The 14,074-nt window shown below is 52.9% G+C and overlaps 1 protein-coding gene across 1 annotated transcript in view; it reads right to left on the minus strand.

Moving 5' to 3' along the window:
* Nucleotides 1-14,074, minus strand: part of LOC140408310 (multimerin-1-like) — a 108,247-nt gene that overhangs the window by 59,428 nt on the left and 34,745 nt on the right. The window contains exon 3 of the mRNA XM_072495334.1: nt 3,569-3,675. Coding sequence (XP_072351435.1) covers nt 3,569-3,675 — 107 coding nt within the window. The remainder of the gene's footprint in view (nt 1-3,568; nt 3,676-14,074) is intronic.

Consider the following 14,074-nt stretch of genomic DNA (forward strand, 5'->3'; position numbering starts at 1 on the left):
TTGGCAGCGGCCCCCCTGGCAATTCTCTGGGCCCTGATGGAACGAGCAGCCGTCGGTTTCTGGCCAGTCCCGCCGGCATGGATTAGACATGGCCCCACACGGCGGGATCTGGCAGGTAAGTCGGCTGGGGTGGTCCTTGGTGGGGCATGGGGGGATCCGACCCCGGGGGTAGCCCCATGGTGGCCTGGCCCACGATCGCAGCCCCCTGATCTGCGGGCGGGCTTGTGCCGTTGGGGCACTTCTTCCTTCCGCGCCAGCCCCCGTATGGCTCGGCCATGGCCTGCACGGAAAAGACACCCCCCTGCGCATGCGCCAGAATACGCCAGCCCTTTGGCGCATGCACGGACTCACGCAGTCCCTTTGGCATCAACCTAGCCCCCGGAAGTGTGGAGAATTCCGTTACTTCTGGTCGGCCCGACGTCAGAGTGGTTCGCGCCGTTTTTGACACCGGTGTCAGGCCATCGCGCCGATTGCGGAGAATCCCGCTGATAATGTTTTGGCCTCAGCTACATTCTGTGGTGGAGAATTCCACAGGCCGACCAATCTCTGGGCATAGAAATTTCTCCTCATCTCTGCCTTAAACTGTCTGCCCATTTCCTCAGATTATGACCCCTATTTCTGAACTCCGCCACCATCGGGAACATCCTGCTTGGATCTATCCTGTGCAGTCCTGTTAGAATTTTATAGAGTTCTACGAGATGCCCCCTCCTTCTTCTGAACTCCAACGAATACAATCCTAACCAACTCAACCTCTCCTCATTCGTGAGTCCTGCCATCCGAGGAATCAGTCTGGTAAACCTTCTCTACTCTCCATGTAGAACAAGAACATCCTTCCTTAGTTAAGGAGACCAAAATTGCACACAATATTTCAGGTGTGGCCTCACCAATGCCCTGTATAATGGCAACAAGACATCCCTGCTCCTGTACTCGAATCCTCTTGCTATGAATGCCAACATACCATTTGCCTTCTTTACCGCCTGCTGTACCTGCATGCTTACCATCACCCAATGATGCATGAGGACACCCAGGTCTTGATGCACATTTCCCTCTCCTAATGTACGGCCATTCAGATAAGAGTCTGCTAATAATCGCAACCAAAGTGGATAACCTCGCATTTATCCAAATTATACGGCATATGCCATTCATTTGCCCACTCACTCAACTTGTCCAAATCACACTGAAGGATCTCTGCATCCTCCTCACAGCTCACCCTGCCACCCAGCTTTGTGTTATCTGCAAATTTAGAGGTATTACATATAGTTCCCTCATTAAATCATTAATATAGTGAATAGCTGGGGTCCTATCACCAATCCCTGTGGTACCCCACTCGTCACTGCCTGCGCCATTTGGAAAAAGACCTATTTATTCCTACTCTTTGTTTTCTGTCTGCCAACCAGTTTTCTATCCATCTCAATATTCTACCCCTAATCCCATGTGTTTTCATTTTGCATGCTAATCTCTTATGTGCGACTTTGTCACAAGCCTTCTGAAAGTCCAAATAAACCACACCCACTGGGTCCCCCTCATCAATTCTACCAGTTACATCCTTGAAGAATTCCAGTCGATTTGTAAAGCATGTATCCCCTTTCATGAATCCATGCTGACTCTGTCTAATCTTGCTATTGTTTTCCAAGTATTCTGCTATAAGATCTTTGATAATTGAATCTAGAATATTCCCTACGGCCCGCGTCAGACTTGCTGGTCTATAATTCCCTGTTTTCTCTCTACCTCCCTTTTTGAAATGGTGGAGTACATTAGCAACTTCCAATCCAAAGAAACTGTTCCAGAGTCTATGGAATCTTGGAAAATGACCACCAATTCATCCACTATTCCTTGGGCCACTTCCTTCAGTACTTTGGGATGTACTCTGGGGATGTATTGGCCTACCCATCAATTTCTCCAACGCTATTTCTCTACTAATACAGATCTCCTTCATTTTCTCCGTCTCACTAAACCCTGTATTCCCCAACATTTCCAGTATCTTATTTGTGTCCTCCTTTGTGAAGCCAGAACCAAAGTATGTATTTAGTAGGTCAGCCAGTTTCTTGGTCCCCATTATAAATTCCTCTGTTTCTGACTAAGTCTTCATCACTCTTTTTCTCTTCAAAGTTTACAGTCAGTTTTTATGTTCCCCAGAAGCTTACTCTTGTACTCTATTGTCCCCTTATTAATCAATCCCTTGGTCCTCCTTTGCTGAATTCTAAACAGCTCCCAATCCTCAGACTTGTTGCTTTTCTTGGCCAATCTGTATGCTTCTTCCTTGGATCTAATACTATCTCTAATTTCCCTTGTGAGCCATAGATTGGACACCTTTCCCATTTACTTTTGCACCAGACAGGAATAATCCTATGGGCAGCACGGTAGCACAGTGGTTAGCACAATTGCTTCACGGCTCCAGGATCCCAGGTTCGATTCCCGGCTTGGGTCACTGTCTCTGCGGAGTCTACACGTTCTCCCCGTGTGTGCGTGGGTTTCCTCCGAGTGCTCCGGTTTCCTCCCACAGTCCATAGATGTGCAGGTTAGGTGGATTGGCCATGATAAATTGCCCTTAGTGTTCAAAATGGTTAGCAGGGGTTACTGGGTTATAGGGATAGGGTGGAGGCGTGGGCTTAAGTAGGGTGCTCTTTCCAAGAGCCGGTGCAGACTCGATGGGCCGAACGGCCTTCTTCTGCATTGTAAATTCTATGATTCTATGAAACATTTGTTGCAGATCCTTGAATGTTTGCCATTAACTGTCCAAAGTTAACCAATCTAACAGAGTCAAGTCTCGCCTCATATTGTCGCAGTTATTAAAAAAACTTAGAGTGCCCAATTCATTTTTTTCAATTAAGGGGCAATTTAGCGCGGCCAATCCATCTACTCTGCACATCTTTGGGTTGTGGGTGCGAAACCCACGCAAACTCGGGGAGAATGTGCAAACTCCACACGGACAGTGACCCAGAGCCGGGATCGAACCTGGGACCTCGGCGCCGTGAGGCAGCAGGGCTAACCCACTGCGCCACCGTGCTGCCCCATTGTCGCAGTTTTCTTGATTAAGATCCAGGATCCTCGCCTCAGAATCAACTATGTTACTCTCCATCGTTTAAAAAGAAAATCCCAGTTAAGGGGTAATATAGCATGGCCTTAACCTACCCTGCACATCTTTTGGGTTGTGGGTGTGAGACCCATGCAGACACGGAGAATGTGCAAAGTCCACACAGAGAGTGACCCAGAGCCGGGATCGAACCTGGGACGCTGGTTCCAGGTTCAATCCCGGCTCTGGGTCACTGTCTGTGTGGAGTTTGCACATTCTCCTCATGTTTGCGCGAGTTTTGCCCCCACAACCCAAAGATGTGCAGGCTAGGTGGATTGACCATGCTAAATTGCCCCTTAATTGGAAATTGGGCACTCTAAATTAAAATAAAAAAGAAAGAGGACAGGCTGAGATTGCAGGGACAGGCAGAAGTAAGACTGTGTTGAGGTTTGAAAACAAGAATGAGAAGTCATTATGGGTAAGGAACAAGAGCTAAACATGTGACATAAGTATGTGCCTGGGCTAGGCACTCAAACTGATAAGCTTAATACTGACCTTTGGGTTGGCAGTTAACTCCACTATATCCAGGACAACACTTCCACTCCAATGATGTCACTATCTTGTGCCTCATTCTGTAAGCTGGGCGGTTCAGGATCTGGTATCTATAAACAGAATTATCCGGAAGATTTAGTGCGGAAAATAGCTTTTAACTTTCTCTTATCTTCAAATTAGGAATAAGCCGGATGCACTTCTAGATCAGCCATACAGCTGGCAACATACCGTACCAGAGTCCAGTGGTCATCAAGCATGGGCCCCTCATCCACTTTGTTACCTCGAAACTTGACTATTCCAATGCATCCCTGGATGGCCTCGCACATTCTACTCTCCAGAAATCTGAAGGTATCCAAATCTCTACTACCCGTGTCCTTAGAGCAAACTCTATTTACTCTCATCCCTGTGCTCACTGAGCAACATTAGCTGCCGGCCACAAACAACTGAAATTTAAAATGCTCTCCCTTGTTTCCAAATCCCTCCAGGGCCTGCCACACTCTATGTCTGTATTTGCCTCCATCGCTCCATAATATAAGTACCCATCCAATTCTGAACCCTTTAGCATTTAATATTTGTAATTGCTCTGCCGTTGGTGGCCATGCATTCAGCTGCTGGGTGAGCATGGAGGGCAAGGGGAGTTCTTTCAACAGTGGGGGTGGGGTGGGGAGGCGAGGGAGGTGGAGTTGCGTCTTTGCCTCCGGTGGGGCCCTCCGCGCGGCATAAGCTGTCCGATCTAGAGGATTCCTTCCCTCCTCTTCGCCCAAACGGAAGCCATCGGGATATATCTGGCAGCTTCATCAGAAGGCATACACCTCCCCAACCCTTTCTGTTGGTAGAATGCCAGTGGTGGTGGCATAAGGCCCTCAAGAGGCCCTGAAGTATCTCTTAAGTGGCTGAGAGGCTGAAAGACCAACTTCAACCATCGTCACTTTGTTTTAATCAGGAAGGTAATGGGCTCTCCACGCTGCACACCTGCCCACACGATTATATACCTCACCTGCCCATCTCCCAGCCTGCTTCTTGAAGGTGGGAGCATCAAATTCTGCCCATCACATTAAAGCAACTCTATAAGTATAAGTTGCTATTGTCAGACAAACCTAGAACTGGTAACTGAATTATTTCCTGTTTGGCTTGTGGTTTGATGGGAGTGTAGTTGTAGAATTGGGCATTGAAGTCAATATATTGGCTCTCAAAGAACAAAGAACAAAGAAATGTACAGCACAGGAACAGGCCCTTCGGCCCTCCAAGCCCGTGCCGACCATGCTGCCCGACTAAACTACAATCTTCTACACTACTACGACTCTCAATGTCCCTACTGCCATAGAATGTCTACAGTACAGAAGTAGGCCATTCGGCCCTTCGAGTCTGCACCAACCCTCTGAAAGAGCATCCTACCACGGCCCAATCCCCCGCCCTGTCCCCATCTAACCTTTGGACACTTCGGAGCAATTTAGCATGGCCAAATCTGCACAACTTCAGACTGAGGGAAGAAACCGGAGCACCCGGTGGCAACCCCCGCAGACACGGTGAGCATAGAACATAGAACATACAGTGTAGAAGGAGGCCATTCGGCCCATCGAGTCTGCACAGACCCACTTCCTCACTTCCACCCTATCCCTGTAACCCAATAAACCCCTCCTAACCTTTTTTGGACAATAAGGGCAATTTAGCATGGCAAATCCACCTAACACTACACGTCTTTGGAATGTGTGAGGAAACCGGAGCACCCGGAGGAAACTCACGCAGAGACGGAGAGAACGTGCACACTCCACACAGACAGGTATCCGAGGTTGGAATTGAACCCGGGTCCCTGGCACTGTGAGGTGGCAGTGCTAACCACTGTGCCACTGCGCCCTCCCATTCATCACCGGAAAATCAGGAACACATATACATGCCTGGTTCTCCCACTGAGAAAGACTTTGCATTGGAGTGAAACCTCATAGAATTTGACATGCATTCGGGAAAGATAGTGGTGTAGTGGGAATGTCATTGAACAAGGTGGACGGGCAACAAATGCTGGTCTAGTCAGTGAAGCCTACATCCCGTAAAATGTAATTTTACATGGGCGACGAGGTCCCAGCCACACCTGATCGGGATGGACCACCAGGCCACACGCAAGGCTCCCATGATGAATGAATGGAGGGAGTTCTCCCAATGCAGGAGCTCCATGGTGCCATCATAACGGAGATCGTTTTTATAGATTTAGAGTACCCAATTATTTTTTTTCTAATTAAAAAACCCTTGGGCGAATGCTGTAAGTTCAAATCCTATCATGGCAACTGGTGGAATTTAAATGAAATGGATAAATCTGGAATATAAAGCCAGTCTCAGTAATGGTGATCATAAAAATATCCCTGGTTGTCATAAAAACTGGCCGATATGAGACTCCAGGCCAAGAGGGACGTTGTGGACTCTTAACTACCCTCTGAAAGATTCGGTTCAGGGGTAATTAGGGATGGTCAACAAATGCTGACTTTGCCAGTAATGCCCCGCATCCCCTGAAAGAATAAAGGAGAAAAGATCCAGCCTGTTGCATTGTGAAATTTATGTTGGGTATAGTATTCTTTATGTCACCTGTACTTCGATAATTGCACAATATTCAACTTCATCTTCAAGGCCTCAGACAGGAAGCAGTCCGTGCAGAAACGGCTGGACATTTGGGTTAATATCTGGCAAGTGACATTTATAACAGACAAATGCCGGCAGTGCCATTTCGAAGAGAAGGTATAACCACCTCCCCATGATATTCAATGGTAATATCATTGCTGAGGCCCCATAACCAACGTCCTGGCGATCACCCTTGACCAGAAACTCAACTGGGCCAGCCACAAAATGCTGCAGTTACAAGGGCAAGTCAGACATGATCCTGACTCCTCTGATTCTCCAGTACTTACAAGGCATAGGTCAGGAGTGTGATGGAATATTGTGCATATTCCTGGATGGGTGCAGCTGCAACAACACTCAAGAAGCTCGACACCATCCGGGAGAAATCGTCCATTTGATCATCACGACCTTAAACATCCTCCTGGAAACTCAAATGTACGTGCTTTCAGCCCAAAATACCCACTAAACCCTTACCATCAAGACAAGACATGGCAAGCGGCAGCAACTCCAGGGGCTGAAAAGAGGGCAAAGGCAGTAAAAGCCTGGAGAGAAGGACCGAGGCGATGGCAAGCACGCGGGCGACGAGGTCCTGGCCACACCTGATCGGGAAGAACCACCAGGCCACACGCAAGGCTCGCACGATGAATGAATGGAGGGTGTTCTCATAACAGAGATTTCATTTATAAATTTAGAGTACCTAATTATTTTTTTTTGCATTAAGAGGCAATTTAGTGTGGCCAATCCACCTAACCTGCACATCTTTAGGTTGTGGGTGTGAAACCCACGCAAACACGGGGAGAACGTGCAAACTCCACACGGACAGTGACCCAGGGCCCAGATTCGAAACTAGGTCCTCAGCGCCATAGGCAGCAGTGCTAACCACTGTGCCGCGTGCTGCCCTGTCATCATAACAGAAATGATGGCAACGGTAAAAGTGGCAGAGGCGCTGGTCACCCTGGCAACCCAGGAGGCGACGATCAGGGAGGTGGAGAAGAAATCGACCGACCAGAGCAACCGGATCGCTGTACTGGAGGCAGCAATGCAAGGTTGGTGGCGATGTAAGGGACATTAAAGGGAAAGGTCGAGGGTCAAGAAAATCAGTCACGCCATCAGAACCTCTGCATTGTGGGCCTATGTGAGGGGACCGAGGGCAGGAGCCCTACGGAATACATGGCCCAAACGCTAGGCAAACTGGTGGGAAGGGAAAGCTTGCCCAAACCCCCAGAAGTTGACGGAGCCCAGAGGTCACACTGGCCATAGGCCAAGGCCAGGGAACAGCCACGGGCCATCATTGCGAAGCTGCACCGATACCAAGACCGGGAAAGGATCCTAAACTGGGCGAGACAGACAAGGTGCTGCAACTGGAAGGGTCACTCGATCTAGGTGCGTCAGGACATTGGGGCAGACCTGGCCAGGTGCCGGGCACAATTTAACAAAGCCAAGGCGGCCCTTCATAAAAACAACGTGTTGTACCCGGCCAAGCTTTGGGTGACATTCCAGAGCAGGGAATACTATTTCATCGCACCGTCAGACGCAGATGAATTTGTCCACCAACATGGGCTGGGAAGACAACGATGCAGCCAGCATTGAACCAAATACCCCAGCGTATTGAGATGCATCTCCCATTGAGGAGAGGGTGCCTGCCGATGGGGGGGAGACAATACTATAGATGGGGGGGGGGGGGGGTAATGGGGAGGGTACACAGTGGGGAGAGAGGCTGGGCGTTGGGGATAGTCTCAGGGATGAGGGGGGGAATATATCCAGGGGGATAGCAGAGGGACAAGTGTGGAATGGCGCCAGGCTGGCTACGAGAGATCGCACATGGCAGCAAGGAACACAAAAGCACCGCAAACAGCCACGTTGGAGAGCCTCCAAACAAAGGGAAAGCCCGGAGTGGAGGGGCTCACCCACATAGTGTACACATAGGTGCCGGCTATCCTTGGTGTTCTCTGAACAAAGGGAAACTCCGGAGTGCAGGGGCCCGGCTTCATGATGAGTATGGTGACCGTGGCCATTTTGGATAACCTCCCTAACTAGGGAAACCCCCGAGTGCAGGGGCACATCCACCAGGTAAATATGGTAGATCCCGCAGGAGGGGGGGGACGGGGGGGGGGGGGGGGGGGACACAGAAACCCCCCCCATCAGGATAGTCACCTGGAATGTCAGGGGACTTAACGGCCCAGTGAAAAGATCCAGAGTCCGCGCCCAGCTGAAAAGTATGAAAGCCAACATAATCTTCCTCTAAGAGACACACCTGAGGGAGAAGCACTGATTTCGGGTAAGAAAGAGCTGGGTGGGACAGACGTAACATTCTTGTTATGGGGTGAGGGCCATGAGGGTAGCCATACTGCTCAATAAGAGGGCAGCATTGACTGCGATGAGGACGATTATGGACTAAGAGGGATGGTACATCATGATTCGTGGTGTACTGGAAGGGGCACCAGTGGTCCTGGTAAATGTATACGCTTCCCACTGGGACGACACATAATTCATGAAAAAGACCATGGTGGAAATCCCTGACATAGACACACACCAACTCATCAGGGGCGACGGGAGAGATTTTAACTGGACAGGACCCACGGACAGGCACATCAAATCCCAAATCGGGGGGAAAAAAATAATTCATGGAGAAGGAACGAGGCACGTTCATGGAACAGATGGGGGCAGTGGACCAATGGAGGTTCACAGGCCCAGGGGAGAAGGAATTCTCCTTCTTCCCCCAGGTACACAGGGTATACACCAGGATCGACTTCTTTGTCGTGGGGAAATCGGGGATAGTAGGAGCGGAATACTCCGCAATCCTAATTTCCGACCACAATCCACAGTACATGGGTGTGAGGTTGGAGACAGGCTGGGCACAACGCTCCCCCATGGAGGCTGGACATGGCCCTCCGTCCCAATAAGGCATTCTGTGAAGGGATATCACAGGCTATAGATGGGAAGGTCTCACCCTCCACCCTCTGGGAGGCGCTGGAGGCAGTGATAAGGGGATAAATTATGGCGTACATGAGATAGGAAAGAGAGAGCAGCCAGGCAGCAACTGTAGGTGGATCCCTGGCACCCTGTGGCTCCAACCGTAGAGCTACTGGTGGAAAGCAGTGCATCAACTCCGCCAGACACGGGGGGATCTTTTAAGAACACGGAGACAAAGCCAGCCACCTGCTGGCTCACCATTTGAGAAAGCGGGCAGCCACGAGGGAAATTGCTAAGGTTAGGGACAATGACTTTCACCATGTCAGAAAAGGTCAACAATACCTTTGAGACCTTCTATTGGGGGGCTGTACACCTCCAAGCTCCACGAGCGGGACCCAAGGGTGAAGCAGTTCCTCGACGGACTGGACATGCCGGTCGTGTGGAAGATATGAGATGGGGCCTGGAAGCATCATTTGATCTGGGAGAGGTCACGGAGAGTATCAACTCCATGCAGGCGGGAAAGGCGCCGGGTCCAGATGGATTGCCGGCGGACATCTACAAAAAAATCTAGACTGTACTCGCCCCGCACCGGGGGTAGATGTTCACAGACTCACTGGTAAGGGGCTCCCTGCCGCCAACATCAGCACAAACCTCAATAGCGCTGATACCCAAAAAGAACAAAGACCCGACTGAGTGCGGGTCCTACAGGCCCATCTCGCTGCTCAATGTGGACACTGGCAAAAACCCTGGCTAAGCAGCTGGAGAGTAGCGTACCAGAGGTGGTCGGGGAGGACCAGACGGGCTTTGTCAAGTGCAGGCAGCTAACGTTGAACATCAGGCACCTGCTGAAAGTTATATTGACCCCATCTGGGGGGAGAACACCAGAAGTGATGTCTCCCTCAATGCAGAAAAGGCCTTCAGCAGAGTTGAGTGGAAATACGTCATAGAGGTACTGGAACGATTTGGGCTTGGGCCATGGTTCACCTCCTGGGTGAAACTACTGTACAGCGCTCCCATGGCAAGCGTATGGACTAACACCACCAGCTCTAAATACTTGCAGCTGCACAGAGGCATGAGGCAGGGATGCCCACTATCCCTGCTGCTGTTCGTTCTGGGAATCGAACCACTGCCAATCAACCTCAGAACGATGAAGGGCTGGAAAGGTATCCAGAGGTATAAGGTTTCACTCCATGTGGATGACCTGCTCCTCAACGTCTCAAACCCCCGGGCCAGCAGGAAGCTCCTAAAGGAGTTTGGAGACTTCTCGGGCTACAAACTAAACCTGAGCAAAAGTGAAATATTCCCAGTGAACCCGCAATGGGGAGGGGCAGAGCTGGAGGGAATGCCGTTCAAACAAGCCCAACCAATTCCTGCTACCTGGAGATCCAAATAGCCCATGAGTGGACACGGATCTACAAATGGAACCTGACGAGTCTGGTGGAGGAAGTCAAAAGGGACCTGCGGAGGTGGAGCACACTGACACTCTTGCTGGCAATCAGGGTGCGGCGCCTCACCATGGCAGAGCCGAGGGCCCTGGATGTGGTCAACGGCCTTGAGGAAAGGGAGGTGGCTGAGGTGGAGTTTGGCCATGGGTGAGGAAGTGAGACCCCGCTTAGTTGCGGTTCCCCATGACACATGTGGCAAACCCCCCCCAACACCATCCAACACCACCATTGCCCCCGCACCATCCTTATCCTACTGCACCCCCACACCATCCTCGCTCTACACTACCCCCACACCACCCTCACCCCCGCACCATCCGCACCCCGACCCTCACCCCCACACCACCCTCACCCTATACAACCCCCACGCCACCACCCCCATCCACACGCCCACCCCCAGTCCCCCCTGGCACGCAGTCTAATCATGCATCTTGTCTATTGTCTTGTAGGAACTGCTGGAGATGGGGCGGGTCTGTCTGGCATCCCCCGTCCCCATCCAGTGCCACAGCTGGAGACCCCCGTGAGCAATGATGGGAGCAGCTCAGACACCAGCCCTTCACCCAAGACTCAGGAGACCCCGGAGCTCGGGTCGGAGGATGACAGTGAGTTCCCGTCACAGATATCTCCAACACCCTCAACCATCCCAGCGGCACTCACTTCGGTTGGGCACGTTAGTGAAGAGGCTGCTGGGACACTCTCTGGTGCGCACCGCACAGCTGCTCCAGTACAGCAGTTGGAGATAGGAACACGTGAGGGGGCGGACGGTCGGAGGGCAGGCCAACCTCAGGGACCAGCTGCCGTCCAGACGGGTTTCGGGCTTCTGGAACAAACAGTCCTGTCAATCGTGGAGATGCAGTCGCAGAGTCAGGGACTAAAGATGGAGGAGTCCAACCACGTGCAGGAGCAGGAACTGGTGCTGACAATGCGTGCCACCCAGGCAAACACCGCACGAGTGGCATCCACGGTAGAGGCAATTGGGGGCGAGGGTTTTGGCTATGGATCAGCATGTCCAAGGCCTGGTACCTTCTGTGCAGGTGATAGCTGAGGCCCAGGGTAAAGTTGCCGTCTCACAGGCAACCATGCAACCATGTGCCAGAGCCACCTGGACATTGTTGCGGTGATCCTGAGCATGACCCAGTCACAGCAGGCCATGGCTGGGAATGTCGGCGCAATTGCCCAGGTACTGGCTGACGTGGTGCAGATGCAGAGGGGGGTGGCCCAGTCCCAAACGGAGATGGCACAGTCACTGGCTGATGTGACACAAACTCTGAAGGTGGTGGCACAGTCACAGTATGATGTGGCGCAGTCCCAGACGGAGATGGTCCACTCCCTGTGGTCCATGGCCGTGAGCGTGTGGACCCTGGTCGAGACCAGGGCATGCCTCGAGGACTGGCAGCACCAGGTGGCGAGGGGGCCTCAGGGGATAGCTCCCCTTGCACCCCCACCAAATGGAGTAGCCCAGGGGCCATCGGGCACCCCGAGAGAGGATGGTGATGGGGCCCGTGCCGGTGACTCCTGCAGGGGAGGTTCCGGCACACCCCAGCACCACGGACTCACCCCCCCCCCCCTACCCCCCCCCCCCAAACCTTCCTGTCCCTGGTGCATCTGGTGGGCGGCGAACAGAGCGGGGCAGCACCACGCTACCCGGGACACCCGAGCAGCAGCCGGGCCCATCCAGGCCATGGTCGCAGGGCAGGAATCACAGCAGGCTACCTCCATTCCTGCTGTACCAGTTGGGGAACCACCTAGACGTAGCATTAGGGCCCATAAGGCCAGAAAGTTTGACACCAGTAAAGCTGGCATGAGTGCAGGGCACAGTTTAGTTATAGGGGCTAGGTCACAAACCTGTATATATTTGTTCACATTAACATACCTGTTACCACTGTTGCAACCTGTTTCGGTGTCTGTCAGATGGGTGTGAGGGGTAGGCTGGTCTGGGCTGGCCAGAAGTGGGAGGGGGGGAGGGGGGGGGGGGGGGGTTGGGGGGGAATGAGCAGACGTTGTGGGTGGCCTGGGCTCCCCACTCTCCCGGACCGTCCCCACACCATCACCCCAGGGGTTTGGTGGCACCGTGTGATGGCCAGCTCGCATGCAGGGATCATCAAAGTGGATGGTGGAGAGTGCTACCGTGTGCACGAGTCAGACATTGTCGTACGATGCGGAGCACCTGAGCTCATCGCAGAGCGGGTTGTCACCATCCTCCATCTCATGGACCAGAGCCCCCACATCACCCCTCTGCTGCGCGATGTTGTGAGGACGCAGCAGGCGTTCACGATGCGGGCGACCCTCTAGGCATCATACTGGAGGGCCCACATCGGTCTGTGGTCTCTGAATAGGTATCATCAGCCATGACCGCAGTGGATACCCTCTGTCGCCCAGGAGCCAAACCACCCCTGGGGGTGGGGGGTCTCGAACATGTCAGGATCGTCGAGCATGCCAGGACGAAGGAGTCATGAACACTGCCCGGGGATCGGGCAGAGACATGAATGATGCGCAGCTGATGGTCACATATCAGCTACACGCTCAGCGAGTGGTACCCCTTTCAGTTAGTGTAGAGCGGCCTGTCATCTGCAGATGCCCGTCGGGGAGCAAGCATCCCGTCGATCATTCCCTAGACCCGGGGCATTACGGCGAACCCTGCTGCCCGGGCATCCTGTTGGGCTCGGTCCACATGGAAATGGATGTACTGATCCGCCTGGGCAAATAGGGCCTCCATGATGGCACGGATGCACCTGTGCACCGAGGTCTGTGAGATCCCAGATAGGTCCCCATTCGGCGCCTGGAAAGACCCCGTCGCGTAGGAGTTCAGGGCAACATGCACCTTGAAACGCAGCGGGAGCACTGTCGCTCTGCTCAGCCGGAGTCTTCGACGGCATGCCCGGTCCAGCAGGTCTTCGAATGACAGACGGTGCCAGTGCACACAAGGCCTCAAGCGGCACCTCCTTGGCACCTCCTCCTCGGCCTGTTGGGCGGCTCACTCTCCATTCTGGGTGGCTGCCACCTGTTCCTCTGCTGCCTGCTCCGCTGCTGAATGCTCTGCTGCTGCAGCTTGCTTGTCCTCGAGCAGTACCAGCTCGCACAGTCGCAGGGCATCCCCAGAGTTGAGGAAACTAGCAGAATGGCCACCATTTCAGCAAGGGATGAAAGGTTGACATGTTAGCATGGTGGCCCTGGTTGGCATTGTGGACACTGCCTCCGCATGTGCCCCCCCATTCCTCTCACCATGGCCTTGTCGGTGGCCAGCACCGTGGGGGTCTCTTGCCCTGCTGTTCATCCCTGATGCCAGTGATATTATGAGCTGGTACTGCCCTTGCCAGGGGTATACACCGTGGCACCCGTAAGGGCTACTGTAGGTGTTGCCCTGGGTGGGCCACCGGTGGGTGGCAGCCGGGTTGGTTGGGGAGGATGGGTGGCGGAGTGCAGGGATGGGGGTTGGGGGCACCTATACGGCTGGTGTCGCTCTGCGGAGCCAGGGGCCAGGGTGGACGGTCAGTGGATTGCACAGCTAGATGGCCGCATTAATGGCAGTCAGTGTTCGGACACCGCCCCA

This window comes from Scyliorhinus torazame, chromosome 3, assembly GCF_047496885.1.
Source record: "Scyliorhinus torazame isolate Kashiwa2021f chromosome 3, sScyTor2.1, whole genome shotgun sequence".
In the NCBI taxonomy this organism is placed as follows: domain Eukaryota; kingdom Metazoa; phylum Chordata; class Chondrichthyes; order Carcharhiniformes; family Scyliorhinidae; genus Scyliorhinus; species Scyliorhinus torazame.